Source organism: Triticum aestivum, chromosome 1B (genome assembly GCF_018294505.1).
Source record: "Triticum aestivum cultivar Chinese Spring chromosome 1B, IWGSC CS RefSeq v2.1, whole genome shotgun sequence".
NCBI lineage: Eukaryota > Viridiplantae > Streptophyta > Magnoliopsida > Poales > Poaceae > Triticum > Triticum aestivum.
Window position 1 is genome coordinate 7,480,062 of NC_057795.1, and position 14,354 is coordinate 7,494,415.

A 14,354-nucleotide genomic window follows, 5' to 3' on the forward strand; every position below is an offset into this window, starting at 1 on the left:
ATCCATGATCTAGATCTCAATCTCTCTCTACTGGCCTCTCTATTTCTCTTTGCCTCTCGGTCTCGGATGTGTGGCTGTGTGTATAATGAAGACTTCAAGTTCATATCCATAGTGATTCGCATGTGGTGACGAACCTACCTATGGGATTATTCTTCACACGTAGCGTGGGTGATGGTGTGTCCACATGTGGGAGTTGTATTTAGTGGGCGCTAATTAGAAAATGTTTATTTAACGAAGTGCAGCTGTGGACTTAGCAAGGATATCATCGAGTTGAATCAATATACGTTCTATGGGCACCATTTCTAAGATGGTCCTGAATGCAAGATACATTTAAATGCAGGTACATAACGTTCCTGGGTGAAAATTCTCCAACGACTTTTGCTGGATGGGGCATGATTTATCAAAGAATCACATATAAGGGCTAGATTCCGCACTGGCCCACACAGTTTGCTTTATGTGTGTGTGTGTGTGTGTGTGTGTGTGTGTGTGTGTGTGTGTGTGTGTGTGTGTGTGTGTGTGTGTGTGTGTGTGTGTGTGTGTGTCTTAGTTTACGCCAGCCATCAACCTTGCTTTGGAAGGAAGTTTTGAGAAAGCAAAAAAAAAGGTAAATTTTCATTACAAATACTTATGATAACTAAATTATGTAGGAATTACAAATACACATAAAAACAATCTTTGTAGAACTCTTGCAACCGGCTAGAATTTTGATTGGCATAATACTCTCATGCTCCTTGTATATATATGCAGTCTATCGTTCCTCTATTACTGAGTGTACATCATGTACACTTGATGGAAGTCATTTCCTCATAGGGTGTGACAGGGAGAGGTGCAGAGTAGAGAACAATGGAGGTCATTGGCCTGATCAAGAGTGTGATGGGGTGCATGAAGACGCTGGCTGACCTTATAGAGAAAAACATCGAGCGCAGAGACTTGCTCGCTGTTGGCCTTATTTCCATGAAGAATTATCTCCAGATACTCATCGACGTCGAAGGGCGCTTCAAGAGAAAGCAGCTGCAACTGGCACCAGGAATGCAATTGCAGCTGCAGGAGCTGGCTTTTGATATCGATGACTTCATACAAGCTCTCTGGGTTCCCGGACCATGTCGCTCCTTCTTCCTCGCTGCGGTGGGGTTAGACTCTCGTCCTCGACTTATTCAGCTCATTGCCGATTTCAAGGATCGCATCAAGATTCTGATAGAAGAGCTTCCAAAAAGCTTTGAACCGATGCCACCACCGACCGGGGGAACTTCAACGTTGGCCAGTCCGCCGTCATCGGCTAGAGCTCCAGTTTCTTATGCTCGAGAGGTGGATCTCGTGGGCATCCAAGGACCCAAAATGGAGATTAAGGAGCTTCTCTCGCCACACGCTGAGCCCCATCGAGGGAGACTAAGCGTCATCTCCATCGTCGGATGTAGCGGCGCAGGAAAGACTGCCCTCGCAAGGACACTCTACGAAGACGATGATGTCACCAAGGATTTTGATTACAAGGCTTGGGTTGTGGCCTCCGACCACATCCCTGCGGGTATTCTAAACAAGATCCTCGAAGAAGTTATTCCTACATCACTACTTGGAAGAATCTCCCAAGCTTTGCAACGTTTCTTAAACACGATTCTCCGAGCGGTTCCTCTATCACCAGCCCGCTGGAGTACCTCCGAAGCTATGCAACATTTCCGAAAGGACAAAAGGTCTCTCTCTCTCTCTCTCTCTCTCTCTCTCTCTCTCTCTCTCTCTCTCTCTCTCTCTCTCTCTCTCTCTCTCTCTCTCTCTCTCTCTCTCTGATATGCGTCCAGTTCAGGGAAAATAATAAAACAAGGTAAAATCTATCACACAGGATTCAAAACTAAAGAGCAAATAATGTGCTAATACTGTAAGTAGGTAAAATCTCTCACATTAGTACAACTGGAGGGTTATAGGTGGAAGAAACTGAATTTGTTCACGAAAAAATACCATGTGCTAGGACACACAATCATGTCTTGAAAATCATATTTTGATTAGTTTTTACCTCTTGCAAAATATTGTTGTAGTGATTCGGATCTAATATTCAAAATCTATGGTGATTACAAGCAAACTAGAAAGAGGATCATAATAGATATTCTCTTCATTCCAATGAATAAGGCGCACATGATTGTAAAATTGAACTTTGATCATAAATTAAACCAACCAAATGTGGGTTATGTGTGACATAATTTATACCCTTGAATTCATAACTGAAAGAAAAATTTCTCATTAATACATCGTCTTTCCGAGGCGGTCACAAAAGGCCATGTAAGGAGGTTTGATCGACCAACAATGACATTCAGTTGCATGATGGTAGGTCCTTTTGCGGCCATTACGCACAACCATGCTGTACCTATAACTTCGTGATGCGCAACTTTTAGGGAGGACCGTGTCCGATGGATTTTTGCTCATGATTAATACCTCCAAAGGTACTGTGGCCATCAATTCCTGGCATGGCCGCATCACTAAATAATTCTTCGAGCGCTTGCTTTTTTTCTAGCGCTTGTCCTTGTTTCTGATCCATATTTAGCACCTCTTGTTAGCACCTACAATGAAAGAAAGCGCTCAGATTGTCTTTTAATTTCTGAAATACATCTTTCCTCTGTAAGCAGCTTCGACAGTTGTAGATGCACTTACCCGATTGGTGCAAGACAGCCCTTGAGAGAGCCCCAAGCAACTTTTATTTCACAAATTTCACTTCGAATTTGTTAAAAAATAACTACAACTGGTCGGAAATTCCTTTTGGTTCTCGAGCTCACCTGCACATGGAATCTGGACCATACTCTCCCCTCGAGATGCGGATTGCACCGTGTATTTCTTTCGACAGTTCAAATGCCACGGTGCTAGTGGCGCATCCACGGAAACCACCCGCTAATTGACGAGTGCACTGTTGGGAGCATCGTACCCCACTGCAACATACGTATCCACATATTAAATCGACTTTCTACCAAACAGTACCTGCCACCAAAACAGCCAGGAACAGATCCCAATGCCCTCATGTACAATCCAGATATTGGGACCATTTGTGCTCGAGCACCAAATCCCCACTCCCCTGCTTTTAGTGGCCATATCCCCTGCAACCAGCAGAACAGAAATCACATCAGCATTCACATGTATTCACATCAACATTCCATTATGTTCAGAAGATACAACATTCAATCAAAATTCGTCACTCACTACTGCAGGTCACACCACAGGTAACTCTGGATGGCACCCCTCACTAGTCCAACGTCGATGGTGTATACCACAACAGTGACGCCCCCCCCCCCCCCCCCCCCCCCAATTAGGCCCGTCACTAGTGAGTTCGTAGGGATTAGAAAACATATTTCATAGATTATCAATTAAATGCATCATTACAGCTTTACAACCGCCATACCTCTTGTACTCCTCCCAAGGGTGTGGCATTTGATCACTCCAGGTATCAGCCTCCTGCCCCAACAATATCGTCGTCAGCGTCATTGTCCTTCTTCCTGGCCTCGACAACCTCCCCCTCCTTGTCCTCAGCCTCTAGATCCATGAGACGGCGTCAATGTCCCCCATTTAAATCCAACTTCCTTTGGGCTCAAATCTGGACCAAATAGCAGGGATTTCCCTAATCTGTAACTCAGGCCATATACTTCTAGGCCAATCTGAGAGGTATCACAATCCGAGGCTACCCGGCCTTCATTGAAACAGTAGGGATGAGGCTTTGGAGTAGTTACCTTTACTCGGTGAAAAATATATCAAGGCCATATGCATATCAAGGGATGTATATGTATCAATGATACACCACCTTGAATTTTATTTCACCCTCTTAATGATGCATCGTTCAGACGACCCAAATAAACAAAAAAAAAAGATGGAAATTTACACACCGACACATATAGATTTTCGCTTGTGAGGTCTCCAATCCTTTTTTCAATACTTTGGGACTAATCATCTTTGAACACTAGCTAAGACAGTAGTCCCACTAATCACTCGCCATTAACACCAAAACCAAATTAGGGGCTAAGATGTCCTTTCAACTTCGCAATTCGCATCCCCCGATGCAATTCATCTGATGCACACGTCTCTTTGTGTTAACACAACATAGCATGCCCAAGGTTAACCTTGACAATAAGGATACAATATATACATATATTCGAGGGGAGCGTTTTGGCCCACAAGCTCACATGCTCCTGCTATTTGTAACATTGATTAGAGGATGGCCACGTGATCCAAATTCAGTTTTAAGGAAATACAACTTATACAAAGTAATACATCATCTCCTACCAATCTCGAGGATGACTCACGGTTACAGATATCATGAGCATCTGAACTCGGCTCCAAACTGAATATCCACATATATATATCCTTGAATCATTCAAAGATAGAGTTACCACAATCAATATTAGCATCTCATATGATCGTCAAATGTTGGGGGAGCTCATGTAATTCAAAAGGCAGGGATGTTGCTAAATAATTACTTCTATGAACCTGTAGCCTCAGAAGCAGATTATTCAAGCTAAATGTTGAGAGTAGAATACAGTTGTTTTTGAGGCACCTAATAACATTTGATCTAAACAAGGCCTCTGGAGATCAACATTTGTAACATTGATCTAAACAAGGTCTTTTCCTCCCCCCTTCGTTGTCTCCTATGAATCTAAAGGGAAAATGTATTCAATTTGAAGTTTAATTAGAAATTTAGATCAATTCACCTGTCGTTAGGTGGTCCATGATAAAGAATGAAAAACCTAAGTACAATCATTAGGACACTAAATTAGGTGGTCCATGTGCACTTTTTAGGTAGCTCGGTGTGACATTAAATACCTTGCTGTAACTTTGTCAGTTCAAGGTCATATTTGTGCCGAAAGGTTCAAAATCTCACATTCCTTGTTCAGAGAACATGTCGATCAAATTGGCTTCTAAATTTGTGATAGGTTCTTTAGGGTCCAAACAATTCACCCATCTAGAACAAACCAATAAAAATACTTTGAAGTTAATTACACCAAAGAATTATGAATAGCAAGACTAAGTAAACGGTAGTTGTGCAAAAGATTTTAGAAACTATTTCTGGACAGGACACGGCCACTTTTTTGCATAAATTAAACATAATACAGATACATTTTGAACATATCAATAGGCTATGATGCACAAGTACACATATCTTTGTAGATGCTCTCATCTCATAAAAGGATCTATTCTCATTCTCAACATTGTTAGGTACCTGGTCTTTGTTGATGACGTGCAACGCGTGACACCATGGAAGGACATTAGTAATGCATTCCGTGAAAATGTCATGGACAGCAGAATAATTGTGACCACAATTGTTCCATCCGTTGCCAGGGCGCGAAGCTGTGGCAGACCTGGCAGTTATATGTACACAGTGAAAGGTCTGGACAAAGAAAATTCAAGAAGACTATTCCGGGCAAAGTTTTGGCAAGATGATGGCTACTCAGCAGAAGGTGAAGTTGACTTGCATGACAATGATGTTGATATCATCACTAAAAAGTGTGATGGCTTACCAATGGCGCTAATCAGTACAGCTAAATATTTGCGTCAGAAAGGACCAGATCCAACAATTAAAGATTTTAAGCAAGTAAGCCAAGAACTTCGTGATTGCCTGGCATGTCGTGAGACCGCCTCTGAGGATTTCTCAGCATTTGCGGAAATGAGAAGGGCGCTTGTCAAACCCTACGAGAACCTCAAACATGGTGAGAAGGAATGCTTACTTTATGTAAGCACATTTTCCCATGGTCATGATGCAACCACCAATTCCCTACTCAGAAGATTAATAGCTGAAGGATTGCTTCCTAGAGATGATGATGTAGCCAAAGATCCAGAGTCGATTGTGGGAGATGTCCGTGAGTGCTTGAGGAAATTGATGGACCATAGTATGATTGAGCCCGTTCCCATTCGCAACTATACCAACGTTGCCAAGAGGTGCCGAGTGCACAGTATAATGCTGGAGTTTACCATCAAGATAGCTGTGTCCAGAAACTTCATGAGTCTGATTCACAAGGACAAGGCTCTGCACAGCAGAACCGGCAAAGTTCGCCGGCTCACTGTTCAGTCCAGCCCCCTTGTACGAGGCACCACACGTCCAGAGGGAATGGATTTGTCTGTTCTCAGGTCCTTGGCAATATTCGAGAGTAGAATTCTGGATTTTCAGGAATGCAAGCTGGTGAGAGTCTTGGACCTTGAAGGTTGCATTGGGCTTACAAAGGAGGTTCTTGATAATATATGTGGGTTGCTACTTCTCAGGTTTCTCAGCCTCAGAAATTCAGATACCAAGGAGCTTCCCGAAAATGTGAAGGAGCTCCAATGTTTAGAGACGCTGGACACTCGGGGCACAGAGGTGGAAAAATTGCCTGTGGAAGTCATCATGCTCCCACGGATTGCCTACCTGTTTGGCAAGTTTGAGCTAACCAACGTGGACACCGAAAATAGAGACAAGGTTGCCAAGTTTTTTTCAGAAAAGAGAAGTCAACTGCACACTCTTGGTGGTATATCTGTCCACAAGACACCATGTTTAGAGATTGTTGTGGACGTAGTACAACACGCCACAATGCTGAAGAAGGTTAAAGTGTGGTACAAGGAAGCTCCAAGCAGCCCAGGTCCTTCCACTTCTATACCAGAACCGATCCCTGGTGATAGGAATTTGGTTCGCACTGGTCTGGAATCCACTCTGAAGAAGCGTTCTCTCAATTCGGATCCTTGTATGGATCTCGACTCTGTGTCCGTTGATTTCAATGGTGTCCCCAATACCTTTCTGGATTTTCTCAAGACCAGTGGCACCATAAGTTCCATCAAACTACGTCAAGGATTGGGAAGCCTGCCTAAACCTGCTGTGTTAAAACAGGTGAGTAATCTCAAGAAGCTGCACCTCTTCTCAACTGGTCGCAAGAGCGACGAATTATCGCAGCTGCAGCACTTGCATTGCCTACAATATCTTAAGCTCGAAGAGGAGGTTGATGGATTATGGAATCATGTCTTCCATGTGAAAGCTGGTGGGTTCGAAAGCCTCATCTGGCTGTGCTTTGAGGCGTCAAAGCTCCCGCCTATACTGATCGACCAAGGAGCCATGACCCTTCTGGGTTCTCTTCAGCTGCTTTCGCCAGCACTTCGTGGAGTCTCGGGCATAAGACATCTGTCAAACCTCAGAGAGGTGATACTCCACCGTTATGCTACCGATGATACAGTGAAAGGATGGAAAAAATTCGTAGAGGGACACATCAACAGGCCATATGTGGATAAGAAACAGGCATAGTTGTTCTTGAAGCTCTCTATAAATTTATATGGCGTGCCGCGTGACTACTCAAGGATCTTCCTCGGGGCCTCTACTTTCTTTGTCTTCCTCTATTCAGGTGGGATTGATCCATCAATCAGGGTTCTAATAACCTTCCAGCATATTTATTCATAAATAATTTGTACATTGAGCCCGTCGAGCAGCAAACTGTAATGAGATATGTACCTCCGGAGACAGGGTAATTGTGTTTGTAAACTATATCATGCTGGTTAATGACTAGTACTATATTTTGATTATATGCATTTTAATCAAAATGTACCTCCTGACGCCATAGCAGGAGCCTACCAGGCCCGTGGCCCCCCACAGGCCTGGCCGGGCCCTCAAAGGCCCGGACAGCTCCCGCCTCCGCGCAGCAGCTGGCACGCCGCCGGCGTAGCTGTCCCAGTCCAAGCCGCTCCCCAGCCTCCCCATATAGAAGGCATCGCGGTCGCGCCGGAGCCGACCCGCAAGGACCCAGAAGGGAACCTACGGGCCCAGATCTGGGCCGGGGACATGCCACCGATCCACCAGCACCACCGGGCCGCCCCGCCGCCAAGAGGCGGAACCACCACGGCGAGCGCCGCCGGCCTCCGCACGAGGACGCCGGACCACCACCGGCCGAGCATCACCGCCGCCTCCCCCCACCCCGGGAAGGAGGAGCGTGCGCGGGTAGGGAACGGCCCGCCGCCGCCGACACCACCCCGCCAGATCTGGGGGCGACCGCCGGCAGCGGCGGGGGAAAGGACGGAGAAAGGGCGGACGAAGCGGAGGGAGGTCGGGCGCCGCCCCGGCTGCCTCCCGGGGAGATGACGGAGGCGCGCGGCGGGATGGGGAGGAGGGGATAGGGGAGGGGCGCGCGGGGCGGGACGGGGCGCCTGCGACGGGCGGGCGGCGGTGGCGGGAGCAGGGGAGGGCGGGGGCGGGGAGCGAGGCGCCGCGCCTGGCAGGCAGCGGCGGCGGGGAACCCTAGCGGAAGCGGGAGCGGGGCATTTACCCCGGAATTATCACCGGCAGATTACGCCGAATTTGGACCAAGTTTGATGAAATATAAATAGGTAGTGTTTACTAGCAAACGTTCGCAGGGAAGGAGGGCCCGGCGAATGCCCCGCACTAAGAAGCACCTATGGCTCAATTGACTGGCTATTTTTTTTCTTTCCAGATTCAGTAAAATCCCTGTTCTTTCTTCTTCTTTCCACTCACTCCACCAGTAGCGGCCGGCATCAATAAAGTTTATCAACGAGTTGAATCTTTTTTACCTTCTGCCAAAGGCTGATAAAGACATTTACTCAGAAACCCCCATCATCTATGTAACAAGTTGAAGGCTAATCACTGTCTTTTCAACGAAATAATGACGCGCTGAAATTAGATAGACACATAGACAAGTCACAAGTGCGAGTACATATCCCAACTCTTACTAAACCTGGGGTAATGTCCAAGGACAAATCACTAATTTTATACAGAAGACATACAAGCATCCAACAGGTACACAAAAATCACGGTGCGGATAGCAGGTGTTGTGTCCTGAATGAACAAGTTAAAAGGTCCATCAATATTGTCTATTCAACCAGAACTAAACGACACTGAAACTAGATAGTACGTACACACATAGGAGCAGCTCACAAATTCTGAAAATGGATATTCATTCCTCCACATACAGGGCAAACATAGAGTTCTGCAGCAGAGCAGAGCAAGCAGGGCCAGAAAGTTCACACACCACCTGAGCTCACATTAAAAGTATCCCAGCTTCTACTAAACCTGGCAAGTATCTGAATCTTTAATAACAAGATGAAAGCCAGAGTTTAACGGAGCAGATAACAATCATGGCATAAATTGGTACAACTTCTGAAGCAAAATAAAATTAACTACCATGCCCTTTCCATGTTGTTTCACTAGTAGAAAAGAGGGCTTTGGTCCACCCCGGGTTAGCCCATTAATCCCGGTTCAGTCTAGAACCGGGACTAATGGGGGCATTAGTCCCGGTTCGTGCGCCCAGGGGCCACGTGGGCCATTTGTCCCGGTTCTACTGGACCTTTTAGTCCCGGTTGGTGCCACGAACCGGGACTAAAGGGTGCGATGCCCATTAGTCCCGGTTCGTGGCATTAGTACCGGTTCATGGCACAAACCGGTACTAAAGGTTCCATTTTCAAACTCTACCCCCCTCCCCCCGATCGCCTTTACAGTTTTAAAAAATAATAAAAGAAAATGATGAAAATGTCAAAAAAATAAAAGAAAATAAGTTTCCCATGTGATATGTGGTCTAGTTGTTGGGAAAATTTGCAAATATGAATTTCGACTTTATTTGCAAAATCTCTCGAGAATTTGTAAAAATGGGCATAACTTTTGCATACTAACTCGGATGAAAAAGTTTTTTATATGAAAAATCATCTACTCGAAAAGTTACATCCAAATTTAATGGGGGCAACCCCGTTAAACATTTTCAAAATCCTCAAAAACCTACCAAAAAAAAAGTTACGGGCCTTTTTAGATCTAGAGTGGAAAAAATCGAAAAAATTTCAAAACTGTGGTCAAACAATAGTCAAACTAATTATTCTAGAATATTAGTGTTACTAAATAATTATTTCAGTTATTTTGAATGTTGGTCAAATCTGGTCAAACTGTGGTCAAACAATGGTCAAACTAATTATTCAAGAAATATTAGTGTTACTAAATAATTATTGTTTTTTAAAACAATAGTTTCAAACTCAAACAGTGAAATGTGTCACTTCATGCTCAAGCAAAATTCATGAGGGTTAATAGGATTGACATCTTACTATTGTTAGGAAACAACAAGTGCAGACTTGGAAACGAGGAAGAATAGAACCCGGAAGTTAAACGTGCTCAAGCTGTGGGAGTGGGAGGATGGGTGGCCGTTCGGGAAGTTAGATGATTTGGAATGGTGAGGGGTGATTAGAGATTAGAGGATAAATTGAGCAGTGATGAGGGGTGGTCATTAGAGATTAGAGGTTAAAATAATTCAGAAATTTGAAAATAGAAAAATTCAAAAAAATCAAAAAAATCGTAAAATTTCCTTTAGTCCCGGTTGTGGAGCTCCACGTGGCCGCGGCCTTTAGTCCCGGTTCGTTTAAGAACCGGGACTAAAGGGGAAAGGCATTAGTAACGACCCTTTAGTCCCGGTTCAAAAACCGGGACTAAAGGGCCTTACCAACCGGGACAAAATCCCCTTTATCTACTAGTGTGCGGATAAACAAAACATTCAATTTTGTGTTGAAGAAATAGAAGCTTAAATCCGCTCTTGCAAGGAGCTAGCAGTCTTAATGTTCAAGACGCAAGGAGAGCAAACACATTTGGTTCTGTTAATGAAAATATATTAATGTAAACACATGAGCCCTGGATGAAGGCATTGTCTGTCTTCAAAACACAGTTAGACCTTTGGCAGCCTGTTACTTCAAACAAAGCTTCTGGAATAATTTGCCCCGAGGTGTACTTATTGTATGGTGGGTGTTCTTTCGAGACCTAAAAACGTCACGGTGGCTCCTACTTCCACATACCATGTCTAGTGGTAATTTGACTTCAAGTGGAGTAAGCAAGGCACAACAATGCTGGTGGTTTTCAGCTCCTTTTCCCTTCAGCTCCCTGACTCCCACATTTTTGTTTTCCTCCAATATTTTAGATGGAATGAAACTGAAGACGTAAGGAAAAATATGAATTCATATCACACTCACTTTCACATCCTAAGGTGGAGGTATATATAAGACTTCAACACACCTCTAATCTTTGTTAGCTCTTCTTCCGAAACAAAATATTGTGGGGGCATGAGATATATGTTGATAAGGCCATCCAGAAATCATTTATGGGGACATTATTATCATGTGAGTAGACTGTTGAATGATATGACTGCTCTACTTGCATGTTTAGTTTCCGATCTCTTGCCAAAAACAAAAGCAAAATAGAGTGGTTGGAGGGAACTCACGTCAAATGAATGGAGACAAGTTCATAAATGAGTGAGTGCTGGAACTAGCATTGCGAACAGGCTAGTCCTGAATCAATGTAATCAACCTTCATATACTAGAAGAACTTAGTATGGATGTTATGGAGAATGGCGATAGAGCGGACGAGCTCACCTGCTCCCGCTAAGCGTGCTAATGGGACAGTGACGCGTCTGTACGCGTAATGAATGCGACGTAGAGAGCAGAACAGATGCACAGCGTCCAGCAGTAGTATACGGTGACGGAGCGGTGTGATATGACGACGCATTGATGGTACAGTTCATATGTTCCGTTGGTGAAAACAAAGACGCTGACCAAGATAATTTTGGCCATGTCTTCCCTGCTGAATGCCGGAATTGGAATCCATCGTTTGTAACTGATAAAACTCATCCGAAAGTATGGCGGTGATCACAAAAATAAAGCAGCGGGGCTACAAAACAAAACACAAATCCCTTCGTGTGAGATACATCAAAAACAAAACGCTGGAAATTCAGACTTCAACATTCGTAAAAGTGAAAAAACTCAGGGGGAAAATGCCAGAAAAGATACAAAAACATTACATGTACAATTCATGAAAAAAAAAAGATGGAAGAATCTGTGCACATTTATATATGTAACAACAAACAGAAAAAATCTACCGTTGCTATTTTCAGCTTTGTGCGAGTGGTATTTGACGGGATTTACCCTTAACCATATCTGTGAGATGTTGCGTGAACTGGAAGCTAAAAACATTCTTGTTAGATTATCAAACATGCATGCCTACGTACCAGGGAAAAACATTTTTTTCTTTTGTTTGCAAAAAGCACCGGCGACTAATACAGTTGTGCTTAGTTCTTCAGACATGCATGTGTGCCTTTGAGAAAACAAAATTCACAGAAAATGCTTCAAATTTTGATCTCACCGGACTACCCCTCACTGCAAAATTCAGGAAACTCATTCTAGACGTCTTCCGCCCCACCCCAACCACAGCACCACAAAAAACAACTTTGATTCGCGTGTGGCCAGACATTCATATTTTGTAGAATTAACACCTACAAGGATCAATGTTTTTTATCTATGTTTAGGAAAAAAGCAACAGGTTTAGCAAACAGCATTCGAATGCATTGGTCTTCATACATAATATACGTCCAGTCTAGCAAGTCAGTTAGAAGATCCCCGTAAGCCCGGATTGACAGTCAGATATTGATGCTACATTTTAGAGGGTTTCAAACCAGTGAGCGAAGCCCGAATTCACAATCAGATTTTGGTATGCTTAGGTATATTCAGAAGTTTCAGACATATTTAGAGGTTTCAGACATATGTGACACAGTTGTGACTCAGCGATGAAACCAAATCCAAATTAGATCATCTTGGCGCGGCCTGGGATGTGACTCAGCGATGCTCGACTCGACTCGATGCTGATCAGTCACCCTACACCGCAGGCCCCAACAATTCTCTATGTAGAGCAACTGCAGGTTCAGTTCAGTTTCAAGAGCAATTAAGCCAGCATTCATTCCCTAGCTAACAGACTAACATTCTTCATCAGGCTCCAAACTAGAGAATGCTGGAAAGTTTCTCAACAAGTCAAAGCTTTAGTTCCTCTTGTGAAATGGATGGTTTGACGACACCCCGCCGACAACTCCACACTAACCAGCATTGAAAGTTTGAAACAGATGAAATCATAGTTGAAAAGTTTCTTGAACAAGTAAAATGCCAATGTATTATCAACCAAACAACGATGCAAATACTAGATAGCTCACAAATCTTAGTATAGATCCCAGCTCGTGCTAAACCAGAGAAAATACTCAAGGACATATCTGCTATGTGCCGTCGAAACAGCTTTGTCCTTCAGCAGGAAAGTATATACTCGGGGAACAGGTACGCCATGGGGGCACCATGAGGACCCTGCACCTGCAAGAAAGCATCATCGTTTTGCAAGGAATATATGTGGAGCAACTCACAGACTATGAAAAAAACAGGATTCCATTGCTAAAACAGCTAATGAAAGAGATCACCATTCATACAGTATTGTTCAAGACATGGACACAGACTTGGGGATACCCCTAATTGTGATCCTCCCTTTGAGTAGTAAACAAGCTAAGAATTCCTCATCATAAGGTTCTGGAATACCTGAGTGTGGACTGTAGAACCAACAAATCAGCACTTGAATACTTGTAGGAACTTGAGCAGCCTGGCACAGGGCGTAAGAATAAACTAAAAAAGAAAGGTGACAATCAAATCTATACCTATACTAATTGTAGACTCTCAAGAAATTCCCACGTTAATTAGATTTTATGAGCCGTTAATCTGGTGGGACCGAGTTATTACGGTGGAGATCGACCCATGTAAGGTTTTTCTCTCTCTCGATGGTCTTTTAGTTGTCCATCTAAAATCTATATTTGGTAATTAGAACTGTTGGATCAGGTACATAAAAGAGTCCTCTGCTGCTGTCCCACGTGCATGCCTATTCAAGAGTCCATTGCACGAACGAGGATTCAAGGCAAGGCCATTTAAAAAAATGAGGTTTCAAGGCGGCGTCTATAATCCCTTAGAATCGCTCATTATCCCTTCACCTCTTCCACGTATGAATCCAGGAGATGACTCAACTAACCTCTGCCCGTTTCCTTCCTCTTCAACCTTTGGATCCATGATTATGTCACGCCTAGAATTCATGTTTGTTGATGCTGAGAAACTCTTCCATGTCCCAGTTTTCAACCCAGATTGTCCAACCACCGGGTGGGTTGGCAGGTGTTTCTATTGGGGGTTTGATTTTTCTCTCCACACGTGCAGCTTGATAGTCACCCCCACCTGGCTATAACATTCTCGGTACGTCCTAAAACCATTAGCCTAGACGCGGAGTTTTGCTATCTTTTTAATTTTTTCCAAAAATTATTGATCTAGGTCGAGTTTCATCCGTCCTCTGCTGCTGTCCCACGTGCATGCCTATTCAAGAGTCCATTGCACGAACGAGGATTCAAGGCAAGGCCATTTAAAAAAATGAGGCTTCAAGGCGGCGTCTATAATCCCTTAGAATCGCTCATTATCCCTTCACCTCTTCCACGCATGAATCCAGGAGATGACTCAACTAACCTCTGCCCGTTTCCTTCCTCTTCAACCTTTGGATCCATGATTATGTCACGCCTAGAATTCATGTTTGTTGATGCTGAGAAACTCTCCCATGTCCC

At 44.0% G+C, this 14,354-nt stretch overlaps 1 protein-coding gene across 1 annotated transcript; it reads left to right on the forward strand.

The window, feature by feature from the left end:
* The first annotated feature begins 800 nt into the window (after nucleotides 1-800).
* LOC123083720 (disease resistance protein RGA4-like) lies at nucleotides 801-7,444 on the forward strand. Its single transcript, XM_044505672.1, has 2 exons — nucleotides 801-1,685; nucleotides 5,179-7,444. The coding sequence occupies exons 1-2, from the start codon at nucleotides 844-846 to the stop codon at nucleotides 7,223-7,225; spliced, it is 2,889 nt and encodes a 962-aa protein (XP_044361607.1). The 5' UTR covers nucleotides 801-843; the 3' UTR covers nucleotides 7,226-7,444.
* The last annotated feature ends 6,910 nt before the right edge of the window (nucleotides 7,445-14,354 follow it).